This window comes from Capsicum annuum, chromosome 5 (genome assembly GCF_002878395.1).
Source record: "Capsicum annuum cultivar UCD-10X-F1 chromosome 5, UCD10Xv1.1, whole genome shotgun sequence".
Taxonomy (NCBI): Eukaryota; Viridiplantae; Streptophyta; class Magnoliopsida; order Solanales; family Solanaceae; genus Capsicum; species Capsicum annuum.
This window is the reverse complement of record NC_061115.1, coordinates 47,372,017-47,396,994: the sequence shown is the minus strand read 5'-3', so window position 1 is coordinate 47,396,994 and position 24,978 is coordinate 47,372,017. Positions and strand designations below refer to the sequence as shown.

General features: G+C 33.6%; 1 protein-coding gene across 1 annotated transcript; it reads left to right on the top strand.

The window, feature by feature from the left end:
* The first annotated feature begins 4,273 nt into the window (after nucleotides 1–4,273).
* Nucleotides 4,274–8,955, top strand: LOC124898486. The gene is made up of 2 exons (XM_047412129.1): nucleotides 4,274–4,655; nucleotides 8,837–8,955. Exons 1-2 carry the CDS (start codon nucleotides 4,274–4,276, stop codon nucleotides 8,953–8,955), a joined length of 501 nt encoding a protein of 166 aa, XP_047268085.1.
* The last annotated feature ends 16,023 nt before the right edge of the window (nucleotides 8,956–24,978 follow it).

Here is a 24,978-nt window from a genome sequence, read left to right as displayed (position 1 = left end):
TTGTGTATTTGTGTAATTTTTAGTTAAATGTATTCTAAAATTTTCATGACCAAGAGTAACACGGCATGCATCTCAAGTATGTCCCTCTTACCACTAAGTTATTCCATTATTTTGTCATGAATTCCTATTTGTTAATATTTAGACTCATTAAGAATTTTTCTAATATAATTATAAGTCTTGCGATAGCGAGTGGAGATTCCCAAAAACCCCCCACCGAATTCCGTAGATCCGCACCTGTTGTTGTCCAAATGAACACCTTTATGGGTGCATGAATCGACCTATTAACATTTTTTCAAATTTTTTCTTGAAATTTTTCTGTTTTTCCTTTCTTATTATTTCTCATCCCTAAAAAATTTTTTTTACTTTCTTCTTGTTTTAACACTGCCACTTCCTGCCACTACTCCACCACCAAACATCTACATATACATTCAAGTTCAACCAATCCTTCTGTAAGCGCACACACATATTTGAAAAAAAAAAAAAGAACCTTAGATTTTATCCACTTAAAAAAATCCCTCTTTTCTTTCGTTCTCCTTCTGTTGCCGCGGCTGCTCCTCCCATTTCTTATCACTTCAGATTCGTTGTGTTATTTTATTTCTCAAGATATAATTTATTATGTTCACTAAAAAATAGTAGGTTTTGACATGTCCAAAAGAATACCTCTTTCATTTTTTTTCTTCAAGCTATTTATTTTTTTTTCTTTTTATTCTGCATAACTTTTCATTTTTTGAATAGAAGATTGTTCATCGGAGAAAAATTGAAGCAAAAGAAAATCAATTGAGGAGAATAGGAAAGAAAACATATGAAAATCAAAAAACTTGACTAATAGGGTGGGTAAAGAAAAGAGATCCCGTCAATGTAGATACCCCCATACACCATGCGATAGAATATAGTTTTTATCTAGAGAAAGAGGGTATGGGTACTAGCAAAAATTGTGTTAAAATGCTTGTCAAACGGGAACCTCCTCGCCTGGGTGCCCTTAAACTCAACACGGACGGTGGCATGTAGTGGAGAAATAGGCTAGGCCGGACTTGGTGGAACCATTCGTGACCATGACCGGAATTGGGTGATTGGTTTTCATGCTACGGCTCCCCACGTGACTCCCATCGAGCGGAGCTCCTAGCTCTCAAACGAGGCCTAGAAATAGCGGCCTCCTACAATATCCACACAATTAAGATTGGCATCGATGCAATAGACATAATTCACATGCTCAAAAATGATAGTTGCCACTACCACAATGTTTTGTATGCATGCCAGTTGTTGATGAAGGCAACCCAGGCTGCTCCTCCAACTCACATTTTAGGGAGCAGAACAAGGTAGCAGATGCACTAGCAAAGCTTGGACTTGCTGCGATGGATTTTGGAACTACCCACATTTTGTTTACCCCTCCCCCTACAGTTGAAGCTTTGGTCCAAGCAGACAATTTAGGGTCCTCTACTTTACGTTCTACTAGTCTGAACTTAATTAACCTAGTACGACGGGATGTGGATACTAATAACTTGGACACAACTACTACGTCTGTACAGGGGAACAGTAATGCTGAACCCCTCATTTTGAAATGGCTAAGGCTAATACTACGTCCAGTTAACCAAAAAAAAAAAAAAGAGAGAAGAACCGGGGAAGGTTGGCGTAGAGATGATAAATGGATTTTTTTGTTTTTGTTTTGCTAAAATTATTTTCTTTTTTGGTTTATATTTTTCTTATGCTCAAAATTTATTTTTATGATTATTTTAATTGAAAATGTCATATGGCACTATTTAATTCATTATTTTGTCTCATCATCTGTGTGTATTACAGGCACTCTATTTTTAGTCTAGCTATTAGAGAAGTGTTCAACAGATATACCTTATTAATATTGAAGTGTCTACTAGGAACAAGGCTAGATTAAGGTGTCTAGCTGATTATGCAAACAATTCTAAGGAGAAGCTTATGACTTAACCCTTTGATTTATGTGGTAATATTATTTGTGCAAAGAAAACTATCTTATGTTACTATGGCCTTTATGTTAAAAATACTCTTTATCCAAACTATTTTGTCAAATACCCACAAGTTTTAAATCATTTGTCAAATACTCACTTAATTCCACCTCACCACCAACTTTTTCAACTTAATAAATTCACCCACAAGTTTCTAATAATACACTTCAAGCCACTCCATCATCCACCACTATATATATACAAATAATATATAGGTTTCCAAAAATATTAAAAAAAAATAATTCCAAAAGCTAAAAATAGAAAGTGGTTATTTTTCCCACCAAAAAGCTCCGATTCCGGCCACTTTTCAGGCATTATTTTCCAGCGATCAGCTGTAAATTAGTCCACAAACATCATAAGCTTGTCCATTGCATCCATTGTTACCCCATTTGTTTCCTATCTTCTCAAACACACTTTCCATCATTGTTAAAAAGCTTTAAATCACTCACATTACTCAAAACCACTTTAGAAAGTTCATTACAGCAGCTCAGGCGACTCCAAGTTCATTTCTTTATTCCATAAACCCAACAACCATTGATTACAAGCAGTATTTACAATTTCAAGTATTTGTACGAAAATCTGCAAAATCATCGACCCATCCTCGCCAGTCGTCGATCGTGCATACAACACGACATAGACCATAAGCATAATCTACCATCGACCAAAGCTTAATTCTAGGATGTCTATTGCAGAATTTGTTCTGGTTTCTGGTGATTTCATGGGAGAATGGGTGGAGACTTCGAAATGTTGAAAATGAAGATCATTTACCAAGGTGACAATTCCCAATCCTGTTCTCCGTAACAGTTCGTACGACGAATTTGTTACAAGCGTAATGCAGAGCGGGGATCTAGATTGCGCGCCGAGCGACATGGGATTAGTTATGTAATGCATTTGAGGGAAAAGGTGAATCCTACGATCATAAATAGCGATATACGTGTGCTGACGTACATAATAAATGCTGATACAGATGGCTTTAGGCCAATTTTGAGGATAAATATGGTTGAGACGTCCTTTAAAGGACCACTGAATTCATCAGCATCCCCACCGCGGTGCTCGGCAGTCGACGATGATTTGATCGACGACGATTTGAAGGATTACGAGAATGATGTCGATGATACAATTAATATGGAAGATTATTCTATGCATATGGAAGACTTTTCATCGGACTCGCAAGATGATGAAGAAGACCGTGAAACGGAATCACAAGTAGGATACTTTTTCACTGATGGAACCAATTTCTGTTGTGGTTAAACATTCACCAATAAAAAAGAGCTGAAAATGCAACTAGACGCAGCAGCGATGAGGCAATCTTTTGATTATTATATGGAGAAGAGCTGTACGAAATTGATGAAGGTGCAATGCTTATCTCGTGGTTGTGGCTGGCTGTTGCGGGCAAAAAAGTATGACACATCGGACAGATTTTGCATATACAAGTATGTTGGGATGCATACGTGTGGCGTTGAAAATGCCACCCGCAGGCACAAAAAAGTCTCATCCGAATTGATTGCTTCAGTATGCGTAAATTATTTTTAGGATGGTAAGGATCCAAGAATAAGAGAAATTCAAAGAATTGTATTTAAGGAGTTGCGTTGCAACGCAAGCTATTGGATGTGTTGGAAAGGAAGTGTAATTGCGAAGAACATCATTCGTGGGACACCGGAGCACGGATATGCTTGGTTGCCGGCTTTTTTCCACATAGTGGAGTTATTGAATCCCGAGTCTTCTTACTCTATCATGGTAAACCGATGGATGGATCATTCGTTTACTACTTCTTAGCATTCGGAGCTTGCATACGAGGATATTCCTACATAAGAAAGGTAATTGCCGTCGATGGCACATATTCGTATGGCAAGTACGGGGGTATTCTGCTAAGCACTGTTGCACAGGACACCAAAAATCATATATTTTTTATTGCCTTTTGTGTCGTCGATAAAGAGAACGATGCTTCTTGGACCTTCTTCTTCCAGAAGCTGAAGTCTATCATAGAAGATGAACCAGATCTATGCGTCATCTCCGACAGGCATATTAGCATCGCCAATGCCTTCTCCCATGTATACAGTCATGCACATCACGAACTTTGCATGAGGCACATCACTGAAAATCTTTGCGTAAATCAACACTGCAGAGAATATCTTTATCTATTCTACGCCGCGGCAAAGGCTTATTCGTTTGATGAGTTTAGCGATAATTTTGTGGAATTGAAGAGTAAATGCCCCAAGGCAACTCATGTCCTTGAAAATGTGCTTGGTTTCAAAAAATGGAGTAGAGCACACTTTTCAGACAATAGGTACGACGTGATGACCACAAATATCGTCGAGTCGCTCAACTCGATTTTGATGGATGAACGGGAGCACCCCGTGTCATACATATTCAATTCAATTGCTAAAAAATTTGGTGAAAAGTTTAGGAAGCGGCATGCATTTGTCGGTGGTAAAAAGAATATATTTGTACCTTCTGTGAAAAGGATCCTAAGGGATAATAAGAGTGCGAGCGATTCCTTGTATGTGGGTAATCCAAACGGGGTTCTCGACGAGTATACGGTGTTTGGCAACGGCGTTACTGCTAAGGTCAATCTCTTGGAGAGGAGCTGTTCTTGTCGAAAATTTGACTTGGTAAAAATACCGTGCGAACACGCGATGGCAGCTTTGCGAGCAAAGTACGGCGATGATGAAGATTATGGTAACTCCATCTATGACTACTCTTCGCCAATTTATAAAGCTGAAAGTTACCTCCTCGCATACTCGAAAGCAATTAACATGGTCCCTCCGGAGGTTGAATGGACTATGCCACAGGAATTGGTAGACACCGAAATTTCGCCACCCCCGTACGATCCCAAACTCGAAAAGAAGAAATTCAAACGCACTAAGGACATCGGTGAGACATTCAAGTCCAAAAGAAGGAATATGTGTTCAATATGCAAGAAATCCAGACACAAAAGAACCACGTGTAGAATGGGCATCAAATCATAAATAGGCTTTTTTTTAGCTTCAGTTGTAAAGCTACTGTTTTGGGGGATGAATGTGCATTTCTGTAAATTTTAACATTCAGTTATTATCGACCTAAAGCTTTGTCTACAATAGACTTCTATAATCTATGGTATATATAATATATGGTCTATAAAATATTTTGTATTGATTACATGATTATTGATATAACACGTTATGTTGGTTATTTTACCAGCTTATCTCTCCAATCGATGCAATGAATCATTATTTTCCTTGTTTCCCATTCCCATTTATTAAAAAGCTGCATAAAACGTCTCTTCACGAGGAAAAACAAATTGTATACGCATACGAAACGTTTTATCTTGTCAAACACGTTATCCTATCATTGGATGGATATATGAACGGACGCAATCTACAGGTCTATAAGTACAGGCCCTCTTTCTACGCAACCCTTCAGTTTTCCCTAAATCGAAAATATCAGAAATCGTCTCCTCTTCTTCTTTACCCAAATCAAAAAAATGCCTCCAAGAAGGATACCCCTGCGCCCCATCAGACATGTTTCTCCGAGGCACTACGACATCCTCCTTCTAAGAAATGATTTGGACCAACTTTTCTACGGGCTGGGTCAAGACCGCATCTACCTGGAGCGGGAGCTCTGTCGAATTGCTCGTTTCTTGAGAGAAATTCTGGAAAGGCTCGAAATGAAAGGCCCTAACTACATCACCCCTCCCACCATCCCTATAATTTAGTTTAAATTTTTATTTTAGTATATGTTTTTAAGTTTTTTTTATTTGTTCATTGTTGAAGAAGTTTGCTTTTTAGGATCTTGTTAGAAGAAAGCTTCTTCCATTTTCCACTTTTTGATTTAAATTTTATTATGTAATGCAATGAACAATTTTAATACAACTATGTTTCAGTTTCTTTTGACATTGTGTGTTTGCCGTCTTTGTTCTGATCCGTTGTTTGAAAACTCAAATCAAATATGTCTGCCTTTTCAAGTTACAGTATTGTGGCTTGACTAATTTCCTAAAGAGTAAGATCTAATGTTTAGATTTTATACAAAGTATTTCATCGACTAAACATATTAGTCGATCGTAGACTACATGAATCGATGGATCATCGGGTAAATTAAAACAAATAATAACAGATTTTCAAAAAATAATTTAATTTTAAAAGATTTAAAGATTATTACATGTTATGTGGTTGGTGGAAGAAAATAATTAAATTAAAAATGATCTAAATAGATAATCACACGTTTTGGAAATTATGAAAGATAATTATTAAATTAAAAAAATAATAATAGTAATATGTATTTTGGGCTGGTGGAAGAAAATAATTAAATATAATATGATTTAAATGGATAATCACATGTTTTGTGGCTGGTGGAAGAAAATAATTTAATTAAAAAGGATTTAAATAGATGATGTTGGACTGGTGGTGACACTTAATAGACCGCCGTATATCATGCACTATGTCCTTCATCGATCAGTCTGGTATATCATAGACTTTCATGTTTATTATCGCATCGACTGATATTATTATTATGCGTAGACCATGGTGATCTATGTACACAGTTATAGACCATCACTTGGATGTAGTTAAAAAATGATTAAATAAATTATAAATAAATGTGGTGTGGATTTCTACACATGTTAAGGAGTGTAAACAAGTCACATAATCATATTAGAGCTTAGACAAATTAGGGAGGGTGAATTAAGAAGTGTGTAGATGGGTAGTGGTTGAACGCTTAATATCGTAAGAGTAATGTTTCTCAAAGCAGAAGTATGTATTGAGGATGATAAATGTTTTACCACTATCAATTGCACACACTCTTTTGATTTAGGGGTGGTGATGAAAGAAATATGTGAAATGTGTAGGCATCAAATTCAATACATATCCTATATACATACTTATGCTTTGTTTAAACATTACTCTTACGATATTGAGCATTCAACCACTACCCATCCACACACTTCTTAATTCACCCTCCCTAATTTGTCTATGCTCTAATATGATTATGTGACTTGTTTACACTCCTTCACATGTGTAGAAATCCACACCATATTTATTTATAACTTATTTAATCATTTTTTAACTACATCCAAGTGATGGTCTATAACCTTGTACATAGATCATCGTGGTCTACGCCTAATCATGATATCAATCGATGCGATAATAAACGTGTAAGTTTATGATAGACTATACTGATTGATGGATGAAATAGTTCATGATCTACGACGGTCTATTAAGTGTTATCACCAGTCCAAGATCATCTATTTAAATCATTTTTAATGTAATTGTTTTCTTCCACCGGCCCCAAAACATGTGATTATCCATTTAAATCATATTATATTTAATTATTTTCTTCCACCAGCCCCAAAACATGTTACTATTATCAATTTTATTTTTTTTAATTTAATTATTCATTTTTTAACTACCTCCACATGATGGTCTATAGATGTGTACATAGATCACGGTAGTCTACGCATCACCAGGATATCAATCGATGCACTAATAAAGATGTAAGTCTATGGTAAACCAAACAAATCGATGGCTGACATAGGTCATGATCTATGATAGTCTATTTAGTGTCACCACCAGTTCAAAAGAGAAAAATTACTTTTCCAATGGTAAAAAACGGCTAGTTTTGTAAGCCATCAGTGTGAACACTTTGTTTTTACTTCATATATAAGGTGTGCATCTCTCCTTATTTTATTTCATCAATTTTATTTTGTTTTTAAAAATTCTACAATGTCACAAGCATCTCAATCATCCAATTCTAAAAATACTCTAATTTGTCATTGTGGGAATGCGGCTGTATTGAGGACGTCGTGTACGAATTCAAATTCAGGTCGCAAATTTTATAACTGTGCAATTGCAAAGGTGAGGTGTGCGTGTTTTTTTTAAAAATTAAGTTAATGGTTATGTAATTATTTTTTTTCCTAGGATAATGGTGCATGCTCGTTTTTCAAATGGCTTGATGAACTATCACTTCCATCCAGTCCATTAACATTTATTCCGGGACTCGAGACATCAAATTTTCAAGGCTTAGCAAAATTTAATCTACTACAAAGGCTCCAACAACGCGAAGAAAATAGATATTTTCTCATGACTTTGTTCAAAGATGCCGAAGAATAGAGGGATCACTTTAAAATATTGTTACATGACACTCAAATAGAGAGAGATCAACTAAAACAAAAATTAATTTTGGCCGAAGAAAGAGAGAATGTCCTAAAAATGATGTTATGTGCTATAATGCTAGTATTCGTTCTTTGGAAAAGTGTAACATGGATGTAGTGATATTGAATAAATAATAATAGTTCTACTTTTGTATAATGTTAAATATTATTTTTGATAGAACCATAGTTGATTAAACAACACATCAACTTAATTCGACTAGCAGGGTAATGATTGACTATGCATACCGTATATGGAATATTAAGTATGCATTCTATGATATCAAGCATACAATGTACCAACTATGACCACACCCTGCATATTCAAATTCCATGTCATAAATCAGTTTGATAGAAACAGATTCAGCTCAGAATCATAACAATTTTCATAAAATAAAAGAATAAATTTCATATCCTACCACCAGATCCTTCAAACTTCATATTTGTGAAATAAAAAAAAACTGTCATATTCTAAAAACTCATCATTTACAACAAATTAAACATCTTAGAATTTAAATGTCTCTTACCCTAAGTTCTTCATCAACACAAGTGTTACTGTTGATTTCATCAACAATGTCTATGACCACATCTGTTTAGACAGCTTCAACTTCTTTTTTTTCAACAATTGCAGCTGCTTCTTCATTCTCACCTTCTTCTCCTTCTTTTTCAACATGTGCATCAGTTGCTGCTTCTTCAGTTTCCTTTTCTTCCACACCTTCTTTTCTTACTTCACCTGCAGCAGCTGTTTCTTCCTCAGCTTCAATAGTTGTTTCTTTCTCAGCTTCTTCTTTTCGTTCACCTGCTGCTTTTTGCTCAACTTCTTCTTTTTACGTATTTTTGAAATATATAACAGCTTAACTTTTTTTAAGATATTTTAAGTTGTTATCTATTGTAATTTATAATACTTTTTATATAATTTTCTAATAACATATGTTACTCTTCTTGTCCAAACTTTTGTGTCATTAATAGTCAATTATATTTTTTAAATAATTTAAATTTTTAATTATTGTAATTTCTAATACTTTTTCTTCTATTCTAATTTAAGTGTCACAGTGCTTAGCTAGTCATAATAATTAATTAGAGGTGATATAGTAGAATTACGATTGAATAGTGAAGCAAACATGTCTTAAATGACTTATAAAAACTAATTAGAAGTGATATAGCAAAATTACTATAAAAAATACTTGTGAAAAAAATTTAAGTGAGCTTCATATAAGACGTCAAGTTAATTTAAAACATCAAAGGCTAATTTAACATTCTATGTCCATTTCACTTTTTTTATTAAATATTATTAATTTTTAATACTTAGATAACTTATAATAATTAATTAGAGGTGATCTAGTAAAACTACGATTAAAGCAGTTGTCAGGAACATGTCATAAATGTCTATTTTACTTTTTTACTAAGTATTATTAATTTTTTAATATGTAAATGACTTATAATAATTAATTAGGGGTGATATAATAAAATTAGGGTTAAAGCAGCTAAACCAGATATGTCATAAATGTCTACTTTACTTATTTTATTAAATATTATTAATTTTTTAATGCGTAAAATACTTATAGTAATTAATTGGGGGTGATATAGTAATATTACGGCTATTTCAATTTAAGTAGTACTGGTATAATTTCGAAAGTTGGTCAAATATTTTATATATTTTAAATTTTTTAAGTTATTAATTATTGTGATTTATAGTATCTTGTATGTGTTTTTTTAACAATATATAATAGATTAAAAAAAACAAAACAAATAAATTAAAATGGAGGAAAAAATGGAGGCAGGGAAAAGGACCAATGAAGTTGTGCCAAAGAAAGCAGATCGGCCTTTAAATTTTTAGGTTGTTTATTATTGTGATTTATAGTATTTTTTTACGTACTTTTTGAAATATATAACAGATTAGATTTTTTTTTTAGATATTTTAAACTGTTAAATATTATAATTTATAATACTTTTCATGTAATTTACAAATAATTTATGTTACTCTCCTTATCCAAACTTTTGTGGCATTAATAGCCAATTTTTAAAAAATAATTTAAGTTTTTAATTATTATGATTACTAATACATTTTTTTATATTCCAATTTAAGTGACACAATTTTAGATAACCTCAATAATTAATTAGGGGTGATATAATAAAATTATGATTGAAAAAGCGAAGCATCCATGTCTTAAATAACTTATATAGTAATAATTAATTAGAAGTGATATATCAAAATTATCATAAGAAAATACTTGTGGAAAAAATTTAAGTGAGTCTCATATAAGATGTCAAGTTAATTTAAAATATCAAGAGTTAATTTATCATTTTATGTTTATTTTATCTTTTTATTAAATATTATTAATTTTTTATCACTTAGATGGCTTACAATAATTAACTAGGGGTGATATAGTAAAATTACGGATGAAGTGGCTGAAACGAACATGTCATAAATATCTATTTTACTTTTTTTTTATTATATATTATTAATTTTCGAATACTTAAATGACTTATAATAATTAATTAGGAGTGATATAATAAAATTATGATTGAAGCAGCTGAAGCAGACATGTCATAAATATTTGTTTGACTTTTTTTTATTAAATATTATTAATTTTTTATACGTAAATGGCTTGCAATAATTTATTAGAGGTGATATAGTAAAGTCATGGTTGAAGCAACTGAAGTAGGCATCATAAACAGACATATCGAGTTGTTTCTTGCTTCAACATGTTAACTCCCTCTTGATATACTAGAGATTATAGCTCATGCCATCATGAGCCCAATATATGTCATTCACTCTATTTCACTTTATGTGATACAAGTAAAATGTTGATAGTCAATCGAATTTTATAATTATAAACTGTGTTAGCACGAAGTCAATATTATAAAAATTAAAATTACTTTTTTAAAATAACAATTAGAATAAAAATAATGAAGTATGCATAGTTATTTATGATACATATATGTATATATAGTCATCTTCTATTTAAATTTTTTTTTTGTAGGAATATATCAAGCATTAGGGAAAGTTGTTTTTCAACCTTACATGTAATTTTAAAGGTTTCGATGAATTTTTAAAAATTGCCGTAACGGATAAAATCTAATTACACATGACCAATTATTAGGATTCATTGATTAAAATTATAAACTATACAAGTCTTGATTTTACAAAAATAAATTAAAAAATATCGTAGCGAATAAGTAAAATATATTTTACATATAAAGTTTGAAATAATGAAACATTAAAATTGCCTTTTGAATTCGAGGTGATGGAAATAATTATAAGCAAAAAAATAATTAACACCTAAAAGTTCTTCAAAGCCTATTATGCTACTCCTATAATTAACATAATTTGAGCATCAAAAACTAAAAATATATTATACTTAATAAAACACGGGATGACATGTTTTGCATATATAAAAATATTAAATTATTATGATTATTTAATAGTGAATTATATTTACCCCTCACAAAAATAAAATCTTATTATATGTCTTTTAATTTCAAATATTAGATGAAAATAATAAGATTTTTCTTAAATTTTAAAAATAAATAAGTAAAAAGGAAAGAAATTCATATAACCAAACAAGAAAATAAAGTTTGTTTACTTTAAATATAATTAATTAATATGAATTATCATCTAATCAAAGTACTTAAATATATTAAATTTAAACAATTGAATATAAACCTAGAGAAAGATACAGTATTTACCCTATTTACATGGAAAAACATCTCATTTATAGAAAATTGACCCACATCACATTTATGGAAAATTGAATATTTTATTGATAAAATACATCATTTCACCCCTGAATTTGTCCGCGTAACTTACTTTAGATCCTAAACTATACGGGCAATTATTTACCTCTTTAAAAACTTTATAATAAATCAAATACCACCCCAAAAACATACCACTCTCACCGAGGAAGGTGTATTACACACGTGCCACATCACATGCCACATCACTACAACGTCACTACCACGTCAAAAATAATGCCACTAATATTATATAATAAAAAAATTTTAAAAAACAATTTCTTCTTCAAACCCTTTTTCCATTTTAACATTCTCACCATTAACACATTAACGTTACCACCATCAACACCATATTTTTCGACCTCTGCTAACACTTCCTTCAATTTTAATTTCATTCCAACTTTTCATATCCACAAAGATAATCAAATTAGACTCCTTTCAATTTCAATTTCATTTCAATTTTTCATATCTATAAAGATAATCAAACTAGAAACTTTGACTATAAATCTCGACTAAAAATAGCAAAACATTGAAAGTAGGAAGACCAACATGAATCTTGGACATTGAAATCCAAATCAAACGACCCGCTTCAAATTCATACCATTGTGATTCACTTTAATGACTTGTAAATTCAATCAATTGAAATAACGCAAGCTTAAGTGTTCGAATTTGACATAAATAGGAAAGGGGTGGGGTGGGGGTGGGGATGGGGGGTTGAAGGAGGAGAAACAGTATGGGGGCCAATTCCAAAAAGATGGCAAGTGAAAGTCACCATTACATTGAGATTGGTTCACTCTTTATCTTCTATTTTCTCCATTCGTTGATAAGTAGACATGCTGAGAAGACAGTCGAGTATCCAATTTTGAAATATTTATTGTGTGTTGAATGATTTTATTGTCCTTTAATTAGGATTTGACCTTTGTATATCTTGTATTTTGTACATACAAGACTAATGATTTGAATAGTTTTTTGGAAATTAATTTTCAATCTTCTTCTTCAGCTAAAACATACTAGAATATGGCTGCCGGAGTTAGAAAGTGGGGGTTCGAACGGGGTGGGGAAAAGAGGGGAGGGAAGGGTGGGGGGGGGGGGGGGGGGGGGGGAGTTCTTTTTATTTTCTTTCTTTTTCTTATATATATATATAGAGATTGAGAGATATAGATAGATAGATAAGTGGGCCCATTTTCATTTGAAAAACAAGACTTACGTGTTTTTTTATTTCTTTTTCTTTTTTTATGCCACGCCAGCTTTAGGGTTGAATTAATTCAATATAAAGTTCTTAAGGGGGGTAAATAATTATTTATGTAATTTAGGGTTTAAAGTAAGTTACGCGAACAAGTTCAGGGGTGAAATGATGTATTTTCTCTATTTTATTTTATGGCACAATTTATAATTAAATAAAAAGGAATGGGTCTTTTTCTAAGACATAATCTGTAATTAAATTGAAAGAGGTGAATTCTTTTGTAAAACTCAGAATATGGTTCAAGTAACAAAGCTAAAATGATTAATTTTCTAAGCAAGTTGATCAAGTTCAATTTTTTAAATAACTTTAAAATCTTAAAATTTTTATTTAATGACAATAAACTAACATGTTGAAATCTCTCTTTTCTAATATATACTAGTGGAGTATGGCCGTGCTACATGAAAAGAACGTGTTGAGCAAGTATATAAAAATAAAATATAGTAATTACAATATTTTAAGCTACTAATTATTGTAATTTATAGTATTTTTTAATATAATTTTAAAATATATAGCAAATTATGTAATTATACACATTTACTCAACAAGCCGTAATACCTTAGACAATTTCTACTTGAGGTCGATTGGTATAATTACAGGAAATACTATATTTTTGTGGTTAACTAAAGGGAAAAATGTGCGAAAAATACTTGTACTTAGACGAAATTTACAGTTACACACCTTGAACTTTGCGGGAATCCTATGACCCCCCATAGACTATTTTTTTTACCATATTTAACTATCATATATTTGCCCCTTATCAAACTTTTTTTTTACGTGTTTAATGTGCGTCAAATACATGCAATGGTCTAAGTGTCAAATATATGCCAGTTAAATATGGTAAAAAATAGTCTAGGGGGTTATAGGACCCCCACAAAATTTAGAATGTGTAACTGCAAATTTCGTCAAAGTATAGGTATTTTTCGCACCTTTTTCCTTAACTAAATGAGAAAAACTAAATGAACTATCCTAATACGTTTAAGATGTTGTATTAACTTTCTTTTCAATTTATTCTGCCACGTTTATGATTAATTCATGAAGTACTTTCATTGATTTTTCGATATTTGTTTAGCCATGAAATTTGATCAATTTTTAAAAACATAATCTTTTCAAGTTTTCAAAAGTCGGGTCAAATAAATTTTTGAGATTTCCACTCGCAAAAGTTTAAAGTTTTTTCAAATTTCATCACAGCTTCAAAAACTCAAAATTTTAAATTTTAAATTTAAACTTAAAATTTGTGACTGAATCAAAGTTCATTTATACCCATTGTCTAAGATATTAATCCTTATTTATCACAAATTTAATCAGTTGTAGATTTTTAAAAATGAGGACTAATAATATTAATTTTACACTAAAGAGGCACTTAATAATATTATTGCTATAAAAAAATTCTAAGAAAATATATAAGGCAAAATTACAAAATCCACATAAAAATTAAAAAGGAGTCACGTTATATGAGTTCATGAAAGAAAGTGTATTTACTGGAGTCGACAAGGTCAGAAATTGTAATTAAGGAATGTGTTTGGGCATTTTTGTCTAATTCGAATGGTATATTATTTGTGCCAAACAGATGCAAGACACTTGGGGTGTGTGTGGTAAGTTTCCTAGAAAATGTTTCGAAAAATATTTTTCATAGTGTTCAGTTAGTGAATGAAAAACTATTTTTCAGAAATACATTTTAGTGTTTAGCTACAGAGTAGAAAATACTTTTTAGAAAATAATTTTGACCCTAGAAAATACTTTTTTCAAAGTGTTTCGGTATGGAAGAGGAAAACATTTTTTTAGAAAAATAAGTTATTTCTTACTTATATTCCTGTGTTTGTTGTGCAAGTACAAAAATATTTTTTATAAGTATTTACATATATTTAACAAAATGATGAAAACGAAGAGGGCAAAAAGGGTGGACTAGAAAAAAAAGTTTTGAAACACTTTTTAAAATCAAATTAAAAAAAAAATCCTTTTTTGGGAGGAGCTGGTAGGTGCGGGAGAAGAGGTGTCAGAATAGGTGGGCGGGGCGGGGGGGGGGGGATGTTAAGAAAAAAAATTGAATCTTTTTTTGAAAAAGAAATTAAAAAAGAATTGGAGTGGGGAGAGGAGGCTAGTAGGGGGTGGGATCGCGGCAGGCGAGTGAGGGTGTGGTAAGGAAAAAATTTAATTTTTTTTAAAATAAAATAAAAAAATTAGGGGGGAGGAGTCGAATAAAGGGTGGTAAAAAGAATTTTGAATTGTTTTTTCAAAAATTAAATATTCTTTTGCAGGGGTGGTGGTGGTAGGGGATGCGGTAAAAAAAGATATATTTTTTTGAATGGGAGTGGTAGGGGATTAGGGGCCGGGGTACAGATGAGTGAGTGATCTTGAAAGTTGTATAAACGTTTGAACTTGAATAGAGTTTTGGAAAGTATTTTCCTTACTTTTTGAAAGAAAGTCATTTTCCTTAAATTTGAGGAAAATAAGTTGATTTGAAAAATATTTTTTAAAAGATTTAAACCAACCAAACATGAGAAAATTAGAAAATATTTTTCAAAACATATTTTCCTTCATACCAAACACACTCTTATTACACAACACTATAGTTAGAGCAATATAATGACCATAACACCCTTATTTTGTATTTCATCTATAATATATTAAAAGTGTGAAGATCCTTGAAAAAGAGATCTGAACTTTTTACCCTTCATTAAAAGTCTTTAGTTTAGACAAAATCATCTTTTCACTATTTTTCTTAATTTATTATATAAGGGAAAAGGCGCGAAAAATATCTATACTTTGGCGAAATTTGCAGTTACGCATCCTGAACTTTGTTGGGATCCTATGACCCATCCTAGACTATTTTTTACCGTATTACCCTATGTACAACAACATTGGCATATGTTGGTGCCTTATATTATACTGTTATTCCGAATTGCTTACATATTATATACAGTGTAAATTATGATTTTACCATTTTCAATTTTGGACTTATTTTTTACCCATCTTAAATATAGTCGATATAGGTATCATTAGCTTTCTGTTAACACATCAGTTATGTATTTGATAGATTTAGCTTATTCTCAGACCGTTCAACAAGGAAAGGCCCAATATTCAAGGGTCTAGGCTTGAATTTCGACACTTTGAGGTAGGTTATGGCTTAACTTTCTTATATTAGGTTGGGTAGTTAACTATTCACAAAAAACATGTTATGAGTTGAAAAATTAGTCATGGGAGTTAGATTTTGAGATTATTATGATTAATGTGTGTCTGTGTAGGCGTTTATATGCATATTATTATTGATTTGAGATAAAATATATTGCGTGTTGCCGGTATGGGGGCTTTATTTGACATCATATGTCTTATCTATGCATTAAATGCCATGTTTATTTTTATGATGCTCGTGCGGGAGTTTTAATCAATGTTACAGGACTTCTTTGAGCATTGTTTGGCTCTATCATGGTAGTTATACCCAAGTGGAGAATTTTAAATGATATCATTGATATCTTACATGACTATCCATTCTAGTGGTCTGAGCGAGGGCTGGTACCTGGTATCACGAATTACTAACATGTTGGGTAGATTCTGAGCTCAGCTATACTTGAATTGAATTAATAATGATATTTATATTGATTAGTTGTGAGCATTACATCCTTATTTCATACATATATATTCATGAGATACTATTACCACTAAGAAACACAAATTTTGAAAGAAAATAAAACACTTTTTGAAATCCTTGGTCATGAACACTAGCCGACAGTTGACTGCTATTGAGATAGAAATTTGAGAAAGTATACAGGTTGCATACCACCCATGGACCCTATCTTGGAAACGATGAGGCTCGAAGGCGTATGCAGAAAGTCATGCAATGACTTTCAATCATTCATTATAATCCCATCATCATTGCATTGCATTTGCATCTTATGTATTTTTTATTTTACTCTTGATGTGTACTTAGTCTTCTTATATAATTTTTGTGTAGTTGTTCCTTTGATCTTATATTATAGGACAATTAGTGGAGATAGTGTGAGCTACTATTTTGGGAACTTTTTTAGTTTGCAGGTGACGTGTCATATGTCTTTTACTTGCTTAGTTTTCTACTTTGCTCAGTCGGCCTATAATACCTATTGAGTACAAGTGGATCATACTCATTCTTATATTTGTTCCTTTTAGATGCAGATTTCAGCTCGAATGCAACCCATAGTGGCTAATCTTATGTTGTTCGATGTTGATATTTGAGGTACTGGTGGATCCAGAGTTTGGAGCACATTCCAGACCTCTTCTTATCTTAATTGTCTTTATTTGTTTTTGGAGGCAGATCTATATCTTTAGTTATTTAGAGTTGTACTAGATGTTCTTACACTTGTGGAACTCGTATCTTGGGGTTTTGCATATTTTTTCAGACTTCCGCAATATTTATATATATAGGTCTAACTTCATTCTAGAAGTCTCTTTTTTATATGTTTAATTTGCATTTCAATTTTTCTTTCTTTTTTGGTTATTCAACTTACCTATCAAGGGTCGAGGTAAATGACATCATGATCTTGACTTTTTGGATTGTGACATTATTTTTTTCTTTTTTTGTGTGTGTGTCTTTTCTCTCTATTAAATTTCTTTAATTTAATTTTTGATGAAGTTCTAATTATCATAAGTTTGTATTTTGTATTTGAGCTCAAATTAGTCATTTATGACTTATTATAAGCTTGCTAACTGCTAACCAAAGTTCATAATTTATCATTGATTGATTAGATTTAGGAATTGATCTGATTATTAAAATACACCATCATTTGACGTTTATTTATTTGTAATTATATATACATTTTGTTATAACAAACGTTCGTTGATCCTAGAACGACTTGACCGGCTCGTGGCAAATTTTAATTGGCTTACAATTTTCCCTGAAGCCACCGTGCATCATCTCCCACGTACCTTCTCCGACCATTATCCTCTTCTCCTTTCTTTCAACAAAAAATCTTGTCCATCTCATAACTCTGTTTTCTATTTTGAAATAATTGTTTGAATCACCCTAACTTTGCAACACTAATCCAGCAGTCCTGGAACAATAATGTGCCAATCGAACGTGTTATCTCAGACTTAACAAATGCCTTAGTAGTTTGGAATAGGGTTAATTTTAGGAATTTTTCATCAAAAAAAGCATCTTCTAGCTCGTCTAGCGGGACTTCAATCTTTCATGCACTACCGAACCAACTCTTTTTTATAAAATCTTAAAATTGACCGTATAGCTGAGTATAATCATGTGCTTTATCTGGAAGGAGAATTCTAGCATTTAAAATCTAGGATTCAATGGTTACGGAAAGGAGACAAAATACTCGTTTCTTTCACCGACATCGTCATAACCGTATCACTAGCCTTAAGATCGATAGTGGTGAGTGGACAACTGACCGTCATTATATTGAATCCACTATTTCATCCCACTTCGCCAACCTTTATACCACTGTCCAAGTCAAGACCTCTACTTCCTATCCCATAGCAACTTATAACTTTGTCTCTGAATCGGATAGTTTTCGGCTGGAATCCCCACTAACCGATCATGAGATATATACGATGCTCTATTTTTTTTAACCAACCAAAGCTCCAGGCCTGGAAGGGATCCATCTCATGTTCTTCCCATGCTTCTGGCATATCACTAAGAGTTCAATTATTAATTTATGCAGCTCATGCTTTGCTAACGGGGCCATCCCTCAAGCAATTAATGATATTTATCTATGCTTTGTCCCCAAAAGTCAAAGTCTTTCCTCTCCATTCCATTTCTGATCTATCACTTTGTGTAATACGATTTATAAACTAAGAACCAAGTGTATAGTTAATTGCATTAAACCTCTCCTTACTCAGCTCATCGTCGAATCTCAATCAGCTTTTGTGCCTAATTGTCGAGCATCTGGCAATGCCATAATTGTGCAAGAAATTCTCCATCACTTTCGTAAATCTCGATCCAAATGCTCCAGTATGCTCCATAAAATAGATTTGGAAAAAACTTTTGACAAACTTGAATGGGGTTTTATTCATCATACCTTACGCTTCTTTCATTTCCCAGACAGACTCATCCGGCTTATTATGTCTTGTGTCACTACTACCCGAATTTCTATTCCCCTCAATGGCTCCAAATTAGAATGCTTCACACCTATGAGAGGTATTAGACAAGGTAACCCTCTGTCGCCCTATCTTTTTATCCTCTGTATGGAAATGCTCTCCCACAATATATATCTTGATGTTAGTCGTGGGCTTTGGAATCCAATCAAACTCACACCTCGCTTTTCCCCCCATCCCACCTCTTTTTCACTGATGATATTATCCTTACTAGTAAAACCACCCCTTTTAGCTGTTAAACTATACGTGATCGCCTTGATTTTTTCACATAATTCTCAGTCTAATCCATAAATTATGTCAAATCCTGAATCTTTTTCTCCGCATCAGCCTCACCGACTGATAAAGCCCCTATATTAAACTCCTTTAATATCCACAAAGGCACCCATTTTGGAAAATATCTAGGATTTTCTATTGCGCAGGGTCATCTTAAAATTAAAAATTTCCATTTCCTTGTGGACTCCGTTTGGCTACGCCTAGCAGGTTGGAAAGCTAAACACTTGACCCTGGCAGAGCGATTCACTTTTATCCGAACAACCTTGAATGCAATACTGAATCATGTAATGCAATTCCATAACATTTCTGCTGGTATAATTAACACCCTAGAACGCTGTGAATGTCACTTCTTATGGGGCTCTACCCAACAACGCAAAAGACTTCTCCTTCTAAAATATGACCAAGTTACCCAAGTCAAATCCAAGGGAGGCTTGGGCATCCAACGCCTGCGGCCTAAAAACGATTCACTTCTCGCTACAACTTCTTGGAGACTATTCTAAAACCCACATTCTCTCTACTTATCTTTCCTACTTTCTCTCTACTTTGCCTCATCCGGTTCCCTAAGACCAACTAACCCATTTGTAAGTTGGAAATCTCTCCTTAAAGGATAGAATACATGTCATTTGGGTTTTTGTAACGCCCCAAGAGTACACCCTGGGCATCACACGGTGCTTATAATTTTGAGGGATCACAAGCTAACTCGTGAGCTGGCACCTGCTGTGAGCACTGGCTAACATAATCATGAATACAAGAGAATACTGACATGCCATAAGGTTTTAATAACTGAATTCATAACTAAAATATGAGTCTATAGAAATAACTGATTGAATATGATAAAATAATGATAAACTGGATAGCTAATTGTAATTTTTGAATACTGAATAACTAACTCTAATGTCTGATAAGCCTCTAAAACTGAATGACTGTGAGTTGATGGGACAGGCCCCAACTAACTCCAACCAACTACTAAACTGAGACATGAAATAAAGTAAGCCTATCCTCGAAGTATGAGGACTCACTACTGCTACTGCTGAGAATCTGATAAGTATAATCATAAGTCGAGAACTGAGCGTCAGAACCTATGACATAATACGTCATAGCACAAAAAAAAGGTATGTGATCAGTACATTGAATGTACTGGTATGCTAAATAAGGTACGCTGCTATGCATGATTTCATGAACAAAACTAATAATTAGCTAAATATACATATAAAGCATGGAGTACTGAATAGAGAGCATAAAATCTGTAGGTACAGGGAATATATGGAAATCTATAAATACTGAGTATGCATGAAAATCCATAAATACTGAAGATACATGAAAATTCGTAGATACCGAGGATGTATGACCAAGCATATAACATGAATTGAGTAAAATCTGTAAACTAAAATATTGAAATAACTGAATCTGTAGGCTTTAGTCAAACAACCCTAAGACTGATCACTGAAATGGATTATAACTGAGACTGTATCTGAGACTGTAGGAGGTATCATCAAATCGACATTTCCCAATTTGAGCTAATCGGGGTCCAACCTGTAACACTGGTTGAAAGGGTGTTAATATCGTACTACAGGTACTAACACTGACTGTGTGGATCTAGTAAACTGATATAATGTCTAAAGAACTAAGGGTGTCAAGCCTGAACTGACGGGTGACTCCTGCGAGATAGTCAAGCCTAATCTGATGGGTGACTCCTCATATCCTACGTTGGCTACGTAGTTCTGGAGTATAAGGACTGCTACTAATGACTCTGCCTATCTGATGGGGAATACGCCATCCCTACACTCGCTCGGTACTAAATCCAACTCCTAACTGAAAGACACTAAAGTACTAGACTGTTTTGAGTTTAACTGACTGATATTTGACTATACTGATAATGCTCATAGTATGTTCTGAAGACTATTCTATAATGTACTGAGACTAGACTAAATAAAAACCTATGGTTTTCGGGTATTCAATACCCACAGGACTCAAAACAACAATGGTAAAATGACATTAAAGCTTAGGGGACAAAGCATGAAGGCTTTTATTAAATCAAACACTCATGTAGGCATTTTATCAAACACTTGTACTTCATAGTTTAGTCAATTCATGGGAATAGTATAAAACTTGAAATAATAGCACGACTTCAACATTTATAACACTAAATCATTATCTAATTTGAAGAATGACAATAATAAAACATGGGGGATTTGATAACAATGATAATTCATTTAAAGTATGGTATAAAATCAATATTCATGGAGTTCATGGAGATTCATAGTTTAAAATCACGATTTAATATAATAAATCTTGAAAAAATGATAGATTTGTGATTAAAACGGATACTTGGACTCCATGGGTGAAAGGAATCCATGGATGAACATCTAACATACCTGGAATAATAAATTTGGAAGGATTGATGGTGAGTTCTTGACATTTGGCCTTGATTATTGAGAGCTAGGGTTTTTTGTTCTTGAAGAGAGTTGATTTTAATTTGAGAGAATAATGACTAAGTGAGAAAATAATGCTCTCTTAGGGTTAAATCCCGTGTTTAGGCGAACTTGAGGTCATGGGAAAAGACCAAACAACCCCAGGAATTTCAAATCGCAAAACTAGAAAATTCCCCATTTTTTGCCTTGGCACGACACAGTGCTATCGTGTCGTGTCACTGGAATCGGAAAATTGGGAATTGAGGGCTTGGAACGACACTGAGAAATCGCGCTGCCCTTTTAATTCTGAAATTCACCCTCGGTGTGACGCGCCATTATCGTGACAGAACACTAGAAAAAGACAATTGGGATTTTGGGTGATGGCGCGACATGGTGGTTTTGTGGAGCTTCACTAGAAATTGACAATCGTCATTTATGCTAGCTCCGTGGCACGCTAAGGGTTAAAATAATGGTGTTTAACGAATAAAACTTAAAATTACCATAACTTCTTACTCGGTTATATGATTTGGGCGAATTTTATATCGTTGGAAAGCTAATTCAATTTCCTACACAATGGAAGGCTCTAAACTGACAAATAATGAGTGCTTCAAAATTTTTATATATGAATACTCATGTATTGGGACTTAGATTACGCTAAGGAAAAGTGGGGTATTACAATATCTCCCCCTTGGGATCATTCGTCCTCGAGTGAGGCTGGTTAAGCTGAGGGAAAACTGATGGATTGAGCTTACATACTAAACATGCATATCTGATACATGGAATGCATGACTGAACTAACTCATGAATGCACGACTGACATGAACATAATGTGCAACTTAAACAAAGCATGATAGAGAGAAATCTTAAGAAGATTAGTACCTTATACTGAATCTGGATTCACAGAGAAAAGATGAGGGTACTTGGTTCGCATATCTACCTCTGCTTCCCAAGTAGCTCCCTCAACGGCCTAATTTCGCCAAAGAACTTTTACCAATGGAAATTTTTTGTTCCTTAGTCTACAAACTTGATGATCAAAATTTTCGACCGGAACTTCCTCAAAGGAAAGACTATTCTGAATATCTATAATCTCTAAGGTAACAACTACAGCTGGATCACCAATACACTTTTTCAATAATGAGACATGGAACATTGGGTGTACTGAGGCTAGATCTGAAGACAACTCAAGCTCATAAGCTACCTTTCCAAAATGACTTAGAATTCTGAAGAGATCGATATATCGGGGACTGAGTTTTCCTTTCTTGCTAAATCTCTTCACTCCCTTCATGGGAGAGATTTTTAAGTACACAAAATCACTGACCTCAAACTTGATATCCTTTCTCCTCACATCTACATACGATTTATGTCGGCTCTAGGCAGCCCTAAGCCTTTATCTGATCAACTGAACCTTCTCTAACGCATCAAATACCAAGTCAAGCCCTACTACTATAGCCTCACCCACTTTAAACCAACCAATTGGAAATCTACATCTCCTACCATAGAGAGCCTCAAATGAAGCCATACGAATACTGGAATGATAGTTGCTATTATATGTGAATTCAATCAAAGGCAAGTGATCATTCCAACCACCTTTAAAGTCAACTACGTATACTCTTAGCATATCTTCTAGAGTCTGAATAGCCCGTTCTTCTTAACTATCTGTCTGAGAGTGGAAAGCTGTACTAAGATAGACTTGGGTACCAAGACCCCTTTAGAATGCTTTCCAGAAGTGAGAGGTAAACTGGGTACCTCTATCTAAGATAGTAGATAAGAAAACACCATGCAACCTGACCAACTCTCTCAGATAGAGTTTAGCATAGTCCTCGGCTGAGTAAGAGGTATGGACTGGCAAGAAATAAGCTGATTTGGTCATCTGGTCTACAATAACCCAAATAGAATTATACTAATGACGAGTACGAGACAAATCCAACACAAAGTCCATGTTCACTTCTTCCCATTTCCACATGGGAATGCTGAGCTCCTGCATGGACCTACTAGGCTTTTGGTGCTTAATGTTAACCTGCTGGTACATTAAGCACTTTAGCCATAAACTCTGTAATATCCCTCTTCATCTCACTCCACCAATAGATCTCCCGCAAATCATGGTATATCTTAGTGGCCCCTAGATAAATAGAGTAGCGCACACCATGCGCCTCTGTAAGAATTGGTTGCCTCAAGTCATCTACACCAGGCACACACAATCTATCCTAACAACGTAAAACACCATCTCCTCCTTAGGAGAAAACCTTCAGTTTCTGATCTCTGACGGATTCTTTCAACATAACTAGACTGAGATCTCTATCCTGATTTTCCTTCACCTCAAAAACTAGAGATGATTCTGAGCTACTCTGCACCCATATACTACCTTCTGCTGAATCGAGTAAGCAGACACCTAGTCGGGCAAGATATTGAACTTCCTGAGCTAACTTCTTATTACCATCCTTAACATGGCAACACTACCCATAGACATTCTATTGAGAGCATCAACCACTATATTGACCTTACCTGTATGATACAGAACATTCATGTCATAATATTTTAACAACTCTAACCACCTTCTCTGATGCAGATTAAAATCTTTCTGAAAGAACACATACCGTAGGTTTTTATGGTCAGTGAACACATCTACGTGCACCCCATGCAAGTAATGCCTCTAAATCTGTAAGGTGAATACTACTATTGCTAATTCAAGATCATGAGTTGGATAATTTTTCTCATGGGGTTTAAGTTATTTAGAGGCATAGGATATGACCTTACCTCTCTGCATGAGGACACACTGGATGCATCACCATACACAATAAACCCATCTAAACCATCTAGCAAGGTAAGAACTGGAGCTGAGGTGAGTCGAGTCTTTAACTCCTGAAAACTGTTTTAGCAGAAATTTGACCACTGAAACTTGACTTTCTTCTGAGTCAATCTGGATATGGGGGATACAATAGATGAAAATTCTTCAAAAAATCGATGGTAATAGCCAGTTAAACCCAAGAAACTCCTGATGTCTTATAGAGAGATGGTTTCATGCCATTTTTTCACCGCCTCAGTCTTTTGAGAATCAAATCTAATGCCATCAACGAAAATAATATGGCCAAGAAAAGCTATTGATCTAAGCCAGAATTCACACTTACTGAATTTAGCAAATAACTG

Excerpts from the sequence above, each read along its gene's own strand:
- LOC124898486 (XM_047412129.1), top strand. The coding sequence starts at position 4,274 with ATGACCACAAATATCGTCGAGTCGCTCAACTCGATTTTGATGGATGAA. Across the intron at positions 4,656-8,836 it reads CGGCGATGATGAAGATTATG|CAGCTGTTTCTTCCTCAGCT; the intron begins GTAACTCCATCT and ends CTTCACCTGCAG.